We start from the raw sequence: 13894 nt of genomic DNA, 5'->3' as shown, positions 1-13894 counted from the left end.
ACTAATATAATAATATAATGTAGTAATATAATATAGTAATATACTAATATAATGTAGAATATATATAGTCAATGTTAGTAATATATATACTAATATAATGTAGTAATATAATATACTAATGTAGTAATATAATATACTAATATAATAATAAATGTAGTAATATAAATAGTTAATATACAATATAATAGTAATATAATATAGTCATGTAGTATATGTAGTATAATATAGTATGTATATTAGTTATTGTCACGATCGTCTTCTTGAGAGAGATTGGACCAAGGCGCAGCGTGTGCAAAATACATCTTCTTTTATTGAGAAGAGAGAGAAAACACAAAACGAACACTATATACAAAACTAACAAAACAACAAACGACCGTGAAGCTAAATAACGTAAGTGCACAAACAAGCAACAAACGTTCAACATAGACAACTACCCACAAAAGCCTACTGCCTATGGCTGCCTTAAATATGGCTCCCAATCAGAGACAATGAATGACAGCTGTCTCTGATTGAGACCCAATCTAGGCAGCCATAGACATAACTAGACAACCTCACTCTTCTCTACCCCATACACAACAACACCCCTAGACAAACAAAAACACAAAAGACAACCCACCCCAACTCACGCCCTGACCAACTAAATAAATAACAGAAAAGGAACAATAGGTCAGGAACGTGACAGTTATATAATATAGTAATGTAGTAATATACTAATATGATGTAGTAATATAACATAATAATGTAGTAATATACTTATATAATGTAGTAATATAATATAGTCATGTAGTAATATAATATACTAATATAATATAATATAGTCAGTAGTAATATAATATAGTCATGTAGTAATATAATATACTAATATAATGTAGTAATATAATATAATATAGTAATGTAGTAATATAATATGCTAATATAATGTGTAATATAATTATAGTCATGTAGTAATATAATATACTATATAATGTAGTTATGTAATATAAGATAATGTAGTAATATAATATACTAATATAATGTAGTAATATAATAATTGAATGCACCAATTTGTAAGTCGCTCTGGATAGAGCGTCTGCTAAATGACTTAAATGTAAATGTAAATGTAATAGTAATATGATATAATAATGTATAATATAATGTAGAAATATATAATGTAGTAATTAATAATGTAGTAATATAATAATGCAGTAATGCAAATTATAATATAGTAATGTAGTAATACTATATTAATGTAGTAATAATATATAGTAATGTAATAATATAGTAATGTAGTAACATAATAATGAAATGTAATAATGCTGTAGTAATCTCCCCCTGCAGCACGAGGCTAAGACAAGTCCCTGACAGAGTACCTTCAGAACGTGGAGCAGAAGAAGAGACAGCTGGAGAGAAACGTTGACTCTCTGAACGAGGAACTGGTCAAGATCAGTGCCAGGGTAACACACCCCCAGCCGCTGTAACACACCCCCAGCCGCTGTAACACACCCCCAGCTGCTGTAACACACCCCAGCCGCTGTAACACACACCCCCAGCCGCTGTAACACACCCCAGCCGCTGTAACACACCCAGCTGCTGTAACACACCCAGCTGCTGTAACACACCCCAGCCGCTGTAACACACCCCCAGCCGCTGTAACACACCCCCAGCTCTGTAACACACCCAGCTGCTGTACACACCAGCTGTTAACACACCCAGCCGCTGTAACACACCCCCAGCCGCTGTAAACACACCCCCAGCTGCTGTAACACACCCCAGCTGCTGAACACACCCCCAGCTGCTGTAACACACCCCACCCTGTAAACACCCCAGCTGCTGTAACACACCCCCAGCCGCTGTAACACCCCCCAGCCGCTGTAACACGCCCCCAGCTACTGTAACACACCCCCAGCCGCTGTAACACGCCCCCAGCCGCTGTAGCAGACACACCCTGCCGCTGTAACAGACACACCCTGCCGTTGTAACAGACACACCCTGCCGTTGTAACAGACACACCAGCCGTTGTAACAGACACACCCAGCCGTTGTAACAGACACACCCAGCCGTTGTAACAGACACACCCTGCCGTTGTAACAAACACACCCTGCGTTGTAACAGACACACCCAGCCGTTGTAACAGACACACCCTGCCGCTGTAACAGACACACCCTGCCGTGTAACAGACACACCCAGCGCTGTAACAGCACACCCAGCCGCTGTAACAGACACACCCAGCCGCTGTAAAGACACACCCTGCCGTTGTACAGACACACCAGCCGTTGTAACAGACACACCCTGCTGCTCTGTATGCATCGATGACACATAATAAATACATTCCTTATAAACGTCTCTAAAACGGATTTAGAAACAAATAGTGCCATCTAGTGACAAAGGTCAAATGTTTTTGTTTTTGCAGAGAAAGTCACAGCCATGGAGAAGGAGAATGAGATCCAATCTGCTAATGAGGTCAAGGTATGTCACCCTGTTCATACTATAGAACTGCCTTCTATAAAAAATAGATCCCGGGAGACGGCGGGATATCTAAGTATCATCGATTGTATGTAAATTACAGTTTGGAGCAGTCTGACTTTCCTTTCTGCCTTTCGTGGCGTCAGGAGCAGGAGCTGTTGTTTCTGTCATCCAGATGATTGTTGACCATTGACCTGTGTCTGGCATCCCCAGGAGGCTGTGGAGCAGCAGATCGCTGGTCACCGTGAGGCCCATCAGAAACAGATCAGCAGTCTGAGAGAGTGAACTGGACAGGAAGGAACACCTCATGACTGAACTGCAGGAGTAAGAGACACACACACACTGTCTACTGTAACTGTTGTGTTCACGTACTAAATGTCACCGTATTCCCATTACAGTGTATTACATTTGACCAGGGCCCATAGTGAGGGTAGTAGTGCACTATAAAGGGAATAGGGTGCCATAAGGAGATAACTGTGTTGTCCCACGCTGGGCTCACCGTGTTGTCCTCCTCCCAGTCTGAACCAGAAGATCATGCTGGAACAGGAGCGCCTCAGGGTGGAACACGACAAACTCAAGTCCACTGACCAGGAGAAGAGCCGGAAGCTGCACGAGCTCACGTACGTTACATACACCTACATACACCTACAGACACCACATACACCTACAGACACCTACATACACCTACATACACCTACAGACACCTACAGACACTACATACACCTACATACACCTACAGACACCTACATACACCTACATACAGCTACAGACACCTACATACACCTACAGACACCTACAGACACCTACAGACACCTCATACACCTACATACACCTACAACACCTACATCACCTACAGAGACCTACATACACCTACATACACCTACAGACACCTACACTACACCTACATACACCTACAGACACCTACAGACACCTACATACAGTGGGGCAAAAAAGTATTTAGTCAGCCACCAATTGTGCAAGTCTCCCACTTAAAAGATGAGAGAGGCCTGTAATTTTCATCATAGGTACACTTCAACTATGACAGACAAAACGAGAAAAAAAATCCAGAAAATCACATTGTAGGATTTTAATGAAATTTATTTGCAAATTATGGTGGAAAATAAGTATTTGTCAATAGTTGAAGTGTACCTATGATGCAAATTACAGGCCTCTCTCATCTTTTTAGTGGGAGAACTTGCACAATTGGTGGCTGACTAAAACTTTTTGCCCCACTGTACACCTACAGACACCTACAGAACCTACATACACCTACAGACAGCTACAGACAGCGGGCATGTTCAAAATATGTGATGGATAAAGTACTGTGGCGTATGAATTATTTTATGTTTATTATTTAACCTTTATTTAACTAGGCAAGTCAGTTAATAACAACTTCTATTTTACAATGACAGCCTACCGGGAAACAGTGGGTTAATTGCCTTGTTCAGGGGCAGAACAACAGATGTTACCTTGTCAGCTCGGGGATTCGATCCAGCAACCTTTCAGTTACTGGCCCAACACTCTAACCACTAGGCTACCTGCCACACCATATACAATGATGTTGTTCACTAGGGCCCACCTAACATGCTTACTATAGAAGTGTCACTTCTGTTAGCTTTGTTTAGCACTATGACCTGTCCATATCACTATAGTGAAGCTGTGGCTAATGGCTGTGTGTGCTGTGCAGGGTGATGCAGGACAGGAGAGAGCAGGCCAGACAGGACCTGAAGGGACTGGAGGAGACTGTGGTGAGTAGACGTCTATAACTGCACCTGCTTTCTCCTTCCACTGCAGACACACTCAGGCACATGAACACGGATTAAATCCTACATGACCTACTGTACATTGTCCGTTTTTGTCCATCAAAAGTAAAACTCAAATCAACTATTTTCAGATCAGTTGCATACGTAAAAAGATAACTGTTTGTGGTGTTTTTAATGGACAATCGCCTCCGTTGATATATCCAACAACGGATCGCTCCATAGAAATAGCTTTAACCTCTTGTCTCTCGTTGTCCCCCTTCCCAGGCCAAGGAGCTCCAGACCCTGCACAACCTGAGGAAGCTGTTTGTCCAGGACCTGGCTACCCGAGTGAAGAAGAGTGCTGAGATGGACTCTGATGACACAGGAGCAGCGCAGCTCAGAAACAGAAGATCTCCTTTCTGGAGAACAACCTGGAGCAGCTTACCAAGTTCACAAACAGGTATGTACCTGTACTACTGTACAAACAGGTATGTACTCTGTACTACTGTACAAACAGGTTGTACTCTGTGCTGTACAAACAGGTATGTACTCTGTACTACTGTACAAACAGGTATGTACTCTGACTACTGTACAAACAGGTATGTACTCTGTACTGTACAAACAGGTATGTCCTCTGTGCTACTGTACAAACAGGTATGTACTCTGTACTGTGCAAACAGGTATGTCCTCTGTGCTACTGTACAAACAGGTATGTTACTCTGTACTACTGTGCAAACAGGTATGTACTCTGTGATGTACAAACAGGTATGTACTCTGTACTACTGTGCAAACAGGTATGTACTCTGTGATGTTACAAAACAGGTATGTACTCTGTACTACTGTACAAACAGGTATGTACTCTGTACTGTACAAACAGGTATGTACTCTGTACTACTGTGCAAACAGGTATGTACTCTGTACTACTGTACAAACAGGTATGTACTCTGTGCTACTGTGCAAACAGGTATGTACTCTGTACTACTGTGCAAACAGGTATGTACTCTGTGAACTGTACAAACAGGTATGTACTCTGTACTGTACAAACAGGTATGTACTCTGTACTTACTGTGCAAAACAGGTATGTACTCTGTACTGTGCAAACAGGATGTACTCTGTACTGACAAACATGTATGTACTCTGTACTGTGCAAACAGGTATGTACTTCTGTACTGTACAAACAGGTATGTACTCTGTACTGTACAAACAGGTATGTACTCTGTACTGTGCAAACAGGTATGTACTCTGTACTGTACAAACAGGTATGTACTCTGTACTGTGCAAACAGGTATGTACTCTGATACTGTACAGACAGGTATGTAAACTGTACTGTACTCAACTCGCCTATGAACCCAACTAACAGAAACCAAATACACTGAAATCATACCGCTTCTTGTAACCTGGCCCAGATCACTACCCCACCCACCCCCCATAGCCTGGTCCCAGATCACCACCCCACCCCACCCCCCCATAGCCTGGTCCCAGATCACCACCCCACCCTCCATAGCCTGGTCCCAGATCAACACCCCACCCTCCATAGCCTGGTCGCCAGATCACCACCCTACCCCTCCATAGCCTGGTCCCAGATCACACCCCACCCCACCCCTCCATAGCCTGGTCCCAGATCACCACCCTACCCTCCATAGCCTGGTCCCAGATCACCACCCACCCCACCCCCCATAGCTGGTCCCAGATCACCACCCCACCCTCCATAGCCTGGTCCCAGATCACCACCACCACCCCCCCCCATAGCCTGGTCCCAGATCAACACCCCACCCCCCCATAGCTGGTCCCAGATCACCACCCCACCCCACCCCCCATAGCCTGGTCCAGATCACCACCCCACCCACCCCACCCCCATAGCCTGGCCCAGATCATACCCCACCCACCCCCCATAGCCTGGTCCCAGATCACCACCCCACCACCCCCCCATAGCCTGGTCCCAGATCACTACCCCACCCACCCCCCCATAGCCTGGTCCCAGATCAAACACCCCACCCTCCATAGCCTGGTCCCAGATCACTACCCCACCCCACCCCCCCATAGCCTGGTCCCAGACAACACCCCACCCTCCATAGCCTGGTCCCAGATCCTACCCCACCCCACCCCCCATAGCCTGGTCCCAGATCACTACCCCACCCCACCCCCCATAGCCTGTCCCAGATCACTACCCCACCCACCCCCCATAGCCTGGTCCCAGATCACTACCCCACCCCACCCCCCCTAGCCTGGGTCCCAGATCAACACCCACCCCCATAGCCTGGTCCCAGATCACTACCCACCCCACCCCCATAGCCTGGCCCAGATCACCACCCCACCCACCCTCCATAGCCTGGTCCCAGATCACTACCCCACCCCCCCCCATAGCCTGGTCCAGATCACCACCCCACCCCACCCTCCATAGCCTGGTCCCAGATCACACCCACCCCACCCCCATAGCCTGGTCCCAGATCACTACCCCACCCCACCCCCCCTAGCCTGGTTTCAGATCACCACCCCACCCCACCCTCCATAGCCTGGTCCCAGATCAACAACCCACCCCCCATAGCGTGGTCCCAGATCACCACCCACCCCACCCTCCATAGCCTGGTCCCAGATCAACACCCCACCCCACCCCCCCATAGCCTGGTCCAGATCACCACCCCACCCCACCCCCATAGCCTGGTCCCAGATCAACACCCCCCCCCCCCCCCCCATAGCCTGGTCCCAGATCACCACCCCACCCCAACCCTCCATAGCCTGGTCCCAGATCACCACCCCACCCCCCCATAGCCTGGTCCCAGATCACACCCCACCCCACCCCACATAGCCTGGTCCCAGATCGTTTGTGCTGTGTGCCAACTCCATTGCTGTAGTAATATAATATAGTCATGTAGTAATATAATGTAGTAATATAATATAGTCATGTAGTAATATAATGTAGTTATTGTCACGATCGTCTTCTTGAGAGAGATTGGACCAAGGCGCAGCGTGTGCAAAATACATCTTCTTTTATTGAGAAGAGAGAGAAAACACAAAACGAACACTATATACAAACTAACAAAACAACAAACGACCGTGAAGCTAAATAACGTAAGTGCACAGACAAGCAACAAACGTTCAACATAGACAACTACCCACAAAAGCCTACTGCCTATGGCTGCCTTAAATATGGCTCCCAATCAGAGACAATGAATGACAGCTGTCTCTGATTGAGACCCAATCTAGGCAGCCATAGACATAACTAGACAACCTCACTCTTCTCTACCCCATACACATACAACACCCCTAGACTAAACAAAAACACASAAAGACAACCCACCCCAACTCACGCCCTGACCAACTAAATAAATAACWGAAAAAGGAACAATAGGTCAGGAACGTGACAGTTATATAATATAGTAATGTAGTAATATACTAATATGATGTAGTAATATAACATAATAATGTAGTAATATACTTATATAATGTAGTAATATAATATAGTCATGTAGTAATATAATATACTAATATAATATAATATAGTCATGTAGTAATATAATATAGTCATGTAGTAATATAATATACTAATATAATGTAGTAATATAATATAATATAGTAATGTAGTAATATAATATGCTAATATAATGTAGTAATATAATATAGTCATGTAGTAATATAATATACTAATATAATGTAGTTATGTAATATAATATAGTAATGTAGTAATATAATATACTAATATAATGTAGTAATATAATAATTGAATGCACCAATTTGTAAGTCGCTCTGGATAAGAGCGTCTGCTAAATGACTTAAATGTAAATGTAAATGTAATAGTAATATGATATAATAATGTAGTAATATAATGTAGAAATATAGTAATGTAGTAATATAATAATGTAGTAATATAATAATGCAGTAATGCAATATTATAATATAGTAATGTAGTAATARTATATTAATGTAGTAATAATATATAGTAATGTAATAATATAGTAATGTAGTAACATAATAATGAAATGTAATAATGCTGTAGTAATCTCCCCCTGCAGCACGAGGCTAAGATCAAGTCCCTGACAGAGTACCTTCAGAACGTGGAGCAGAAGAAGAGACAGCTGGAGGAGAACGTTGACTCTCTGAACGAGGCACTGGTCAAGATCAGTGCCAGGGTAACCACACCCCCAGCCGCTGTAACACACCAGCCGCGTAACACACCCCCAGCGCTGTAAACACACCCCAGCCGCTGTAACACACCCCAGCCGCTGTAAACACACGCCCGCTGTAAACCGCTTCCACTGCTGTAAACACCCAGCTGCTGTAACACACCCCAGCCGCTGTAACACACCCCCAGCCGCTGTAAACACACCCCAGCTCTGTAACACACCCAGCTGCTGTAAACAGCCCGCTGCTGTAACACACCCAGCCGCTGTAACAACCCCAGCCGCTGTACCAAGCCCATGCGTAACACACCCCCAGCTGCTGTAAACACACCCCCAGCTGCTGTAACACACCCCAGCCGCTGTAACACACCCCAGCTGCTGTAACACACCCCAGCCGCTGTAACACGCCCCCAGCCGCTGTAACACGCCCCAGCTACTGTAACACACCCCAGCCGCTGTAACACGCCCCCAGCCGCTGTAGCAGACACACCCTGCCGCTGTAACAGACCACACCCTGCGTTGTAACAGACCCACCCTGCCGTTGTAACAGACACACCCAGCCGTTGTAACAGACCACCCCAGCCGTTGTAACAGACACACCAGCCGTTGTACGACAACCTGCGTTGTAACAGACACACCCTGGCCGTTGTAACAGACACACCAGCCGTTGTAACAGCCACACCCTGGCGCTGTAAACAGACACACCCTGCCGTGAACACGCTGTAACAGACACACCTGCACCGCTGTAACGACACACCCAGCCGTGTAAACAGACACACCCTGCCGTTGTAACAGACCACACCCAGCCGTTGTAACAGACACACCCTGCTGCTCTGTATGCATCGATGACACATAATATAATACATTCCTTATAAACGTCTCTAAAACGGATTTAGAACAAATAGTGCCATCTAGTGACAAAGGTCAAATGTTTTTGTTTTTGCAGAGAAAGTCACAGCCATGGAGAAGGAGAATGAGATCCAATCTGCTAATGAGGTCAAGGTATGTCACCCTGTTCATACTATAGAACTGCCTTCTATAAAAAATAGATCCCGGGAGACGCGGGATATCTAAGTATCATCGATTGTATGTAAATTACAGTTTGGAGCAGTCTGACTTTCCTTTCTGCCTTTCGTGGCGTCAGGAGCAGGAGCTGTTGTTTCTGTCATCCAGATGATTGTTGACCATTGACCTGTGTCTGGCATCCCCAGGAGGCTGTGGAGGCAGCAGATCGCTGGTCACCGTGAGGCCCATCAGAAACAGATCAGCAGTCTGAAGAGATGAACTGGACAGGAAGGAACACCTCATGACTGAACTGCAGGGTAAGAGACACACACACACTGTCTACTGTTAACTGTTGTGTTCACGTACTAAATGTCCACGTATTCCCCATTACAGTGTATTACATTTGACCAGGGCCATAGTGAGGGTAGTAGTGCACTATAAAGGGAATAGGGTGCCATAAGAGATAACTGTGTTGTCCCACGCTGGGCTCACGTGTTGTCCTCCTCCAGTCTGAACCAGAAGATCATGCTGGAACAGGAGCGCCTCAGGGTGGAACACGACAAACTCAAGTCCACTGACCAGGAGAAGAGCCGGAAGCTGCACGAGCTCACGTACGTTACATACACCTACATACACCTACAGACACTACATACACTACAACACGCTACATACACCTACATTACACTCAGACACCTACAGACACCTACATACACCTACATACACCTCAGACACCTACATACACCTACATACAGCTACAGACCACTACATCACCTACAGAACCTACAGACACTACAACACCTACAACACCTACACATACCTAGAAAAAACGACACCTACATACACCCTACAGAGACCTACATAACACCTACATACACTACAGACACTACTACACCTACATACACCTACAGACACCTACAGACACCTACATACAGTGGGGCAAAAAAAGTATTTTAGTCAGCCACCAATTGTGCAAGTTCTCCCACTTAAAAGATGAGAGAGGCCTGTAATTTTCATCATAGGTACACTTCAACTATGACAGACAAAACGAGAAAAAAATCCAGAAAATCACATTGTAGGATTTTTTATGAATTTATTTGCAAATTATGGTGGAAAATAAGTATTTGGTCAATAGTTGAAAGTGTACCTATGATGCAAAATCAGGCCTCTCTCATCTTTTAAGTGGGAGAACTTTGCACAATTGGTGGCTGACTAAATTATTTTTGCCCCACTGTAACCTACAGACACCTACAGACACCTACATCACCTACAGACAGCTACAGACAGCGGGCATGTTCAAAATATGTGATGGATAAAGTACTGTGGCGTATGAATTATTTTTATGTTTTATTATTAACCTTTATTTAACTAGGCAAGTCAGTTAATAACAACTTCTTATTTCAATGACGGCCTACCGGGAAACAGTGGGTTAATTGCCTTGTTCAGGGGCAGAACAACAGATTTGTTACCTTGTCAGCTCGGGGATTCGATCCAGCAACTCTTTCAGTTACTGGCCCAACACTCTAACCACTAGGCTACCTGCCACACCATATACATGATGTTGTTCACTAGGGCCCACCTAACATGCTTACTATAGAAGTGTCACTTCTGGTTAGCTTTGTTTAGCACTATGACCTGTCAATATCACTATAGTGAAGCTGTGGCTAATGGCTGTGTGTGCTGTGCAGGGTGATGCAGGACAGGAGAGAGCAGGCCAGACAGGACCTGAAGGGACTGGAGGAGACTGTGGTGAGTAGACGTCTATAACTGCACCTGCTTTCTCCTTCCACTGCAGACACACTCAGGCACATGAACACGGATTAAATCCTACATGACCTACTGTACATTGTCCGTTTTTTGTCCATCAAAAGTAAACTCAAATCAACTATTTTCAGATCAGTTGCATACGTAAAAAGATAACTGTTTTGTGTGTTTTTAATGGACAATCGCCTCGTTGATATATCCAACAACGGATCGCTCCATAGATTAGCTTTAACCTCTTGTCTCTCGTTGTCCCCCTTCCCAGGCCAAGGAGCTCCAGACCCTGCACAACCTGAGGAAGCTGTTTGTTCCAGGACCTGGCTACCGAGTGAAGAAGAGTGCTGAGATGGACTCTGATGACAACAGGAGGCAGCGCAGCTCAGAAACAGAAGATCTCCTTTCTGGAGAACAACCTGGAGCGAGCTTACCAAGGTTTTCACAAACAGGTATGTACTCTGTACTACTGTACAAAAGGTATGTTACTCTGTACTAGCTGTACAAACAGGTATGTACTCTGTGCTGTACAAAGGTATGTCTCTGTACTACTGTACAAACAGGTTATGTATCTGTACTGTAAAACAGGTATGTCTCTGTACTGTACAAACAGGTATGTCCTCTGTGCTACTGTACAAACAGGTATGTACTCTGTACTGTCAACAGTATGCTCTGTTACTGTACAAACAGGTATGTATTGTACTAGTGCACAAGGTTGTACTCTGTGATGTACAAACAGGTATGTACTCTGTACTACTGTGCAAACAGGTATGTACTCTGTGATGTACAAACAGGTATGTACTCTGTACTACTGTAACAACAGGTATGTACTTGACTGTACAAACAGGTATGTACTCTGTACTACTGTGCAAACAGGTATGTACTCTCTGTACTACTGTAGCAAACAGGTATGTACTCTGTTGCTACTGTGCAAACAGGTATGTACTCTGTACTACTGTGCAAACAGGTATGTACTCTGTGCTGTACAAACAGGTATGTACTCTGTACTGTAACAAACAGGTATGTATCTGGTACTACTGTGCAAACAGGTATGTACTCTGTACTGTGCACAACAGGTAATGTACTCTGTACTGTACAAACAGGTATGTACTTCTGTACTGTGCAAACAGGTATGTTACTTGTACTGTACAAACAGGTATGTAACTCTGTAACTGTACAAACAGGTATGTACTCTTGTACTGTGCAAACATGGTATGTACTCTGTACTAGTGACAAACAGGTATGTACTCTGTACTTGTGCAAACAGGTATGTACTCTGTAACTGTACAGACGGTAGGTAACTGTACTGTACTCAACTCGCCTATGAACCCACTAAAAACCAAATACGACTGAATCCATACCGCTTCTTGTCAAGCCTTGGTCCAGAATGCAATACCCCACCGCACCCCCATCAGCCTGGTCCCAGATCACCACCCCACCCCCACCCCCATAGCCTGGTCCACCGATCACCACCCACCCTCCATAGCCTGGTCCCCAGATCACACCCCACCCTCCATAGCCTGGTCCGCCAGATTCACCACCCTCACCTCCATAGCCTGGTCCCAGATCACACCCAGCCCCACCTCCATAGCCTGGTCCAGATACCACCCTACCCTCCATAGCCTGGTCCCAGATCACCACCCCACCCCACCCCCTAGCCTGGTCCCGATCACCACCCCACCCTCCATAGCTGGTCCAGATCACCACCACCACCCCCACCCCCATAGCCTGGTCCCAGATCAACACCCCACCTCCCCATAGCTGGTCCCAGATCACCACGCCCACCCCACCCCCCATAGCTGGTCCAGATCACACCCCACCCGCACCACCCCCCATGCCTGGTCCCAGAATCATACCCCACTCCCACCCCCATACGTCCCTGGTCCCAGATACACACCCACCCCCAGCCCCTACCCTGGTCCCACGATCACTACCCCCCCCCCCCATAGCCTGGTCCCAGATCAAAACACCCCACCCCCATAGCTGGTCCCAGTATCACTACCCCACCACCACCCCGCCATAGCCCTGGTCCCAGATCAACACCCCACCTCCATAGCCTGGTCCCAGATCACTAACCATCCACCCCACCCCCCATAGCCTGGTCCCAGATCACTACCACCCCACGCCCCCATAGCCTGGTCGCCAGATCAACTACCCACACCCACCCATAGCCTGTCCCAGATCACTACCCCACCCCACCCCCCATAGCCTGGGTCCAGATCAACACCCACCCCCCATAGCCTGGTCCCAGATCACTACCCACCCCACCCCATTAGCCTGGTCCCAGATCACCACCTCCAGACCCGACCCTCCATAGCTGGTCCAGATCACTACCCCACCCCACCCCATAGCCTGGTCTCCAGATCACCACCCCACCCCACCCTCCATAGCCTGGTCCAGATCACCCACCCACACCCCATAGCCTGGTCCGATCACTTACCCCGCCCACCCTCCCATAAGCTGGTTCCAGATCACCACCGCACCGCCACCCTCCATAGCTCTGGTCCCAGATCAACACCCACCCCCCATAGCGTGGTCCCAGATCACCACCCCACCCCCCCCATAGCCTGGGTCCAGATCAACACCCCACCCCACCTCCCCCATAGCCTGGTCCAGATCACCACCCGCACGCCACTCCCCCATAGCCTGGTCCCAGATCAACACCCCGCCCCCCCCCCCCCATAGCCTGGTCCAGATACCACCCCACCCAACCCTCCATAGCCTGGTCCAGAATCACCACCACCCCCCGCCATAGCTGGTCCGCAGATCACACCCCAGCCCCCACCCACATAGCCTGGTCCCAGATCTGTTTGTGCCTGTTGCCAACTCCATTGC

The 13894-nt window shown here is 46.6% G+C and overlaps 1 protein-coding gene and 1 pseudogene across 1 annotated transcript in view; both read left to right on the top strand.

Moving 5' to 3' along the window:
- Positions 1 to 13894, top strand: part of LOC112072263 (kinesin-1 heavy chain) — a 56113-nt gene that overhangs the window by 32680 nt on the left and 9539 nt on the right. The window contains exons 17-18 of the mRNA XM_024139674.2: positions 8195 to 8311; position 9624. Coding sequence (XP_023995442.1) covers positions 8195 to 8311; position 9624 — 118 coding nt within the window. The remainder of the gene's footprint in view (positions 1 to 8194; positions 8312 to 9623; positions 9625 to 13894) is intronic.
- On the top strand, positions 2362 to 6044 carry LOC139024783 (kinesin-1 heavy chain-like; annotated as a pseudogene).

The sequence above is a fragment of the Salvelinus sp. IW2-2015 genome, unplaced genomic scaffold (assembly GCF_002910315.2).
Source record: "Salvelinus sp. IW2-2015 unplaced genomic scaffold, ASM291031v2 Un_scaffold1867, whole genome shotgun sequence".
Classification (NCBI taxonomy): domain Eukaryota; kingdom Metazoa; phylum Chordata; class Actinopteri; order Salmoniformes; family Salmonidae; genus Salvelinus; species Salvelinus sp. IW2-2015.
The sequence above is the reverse complement of the archived record's forward strand: the minus strand, read 5'-3'. Positions and strand labels throughout refer to the sequence as shown.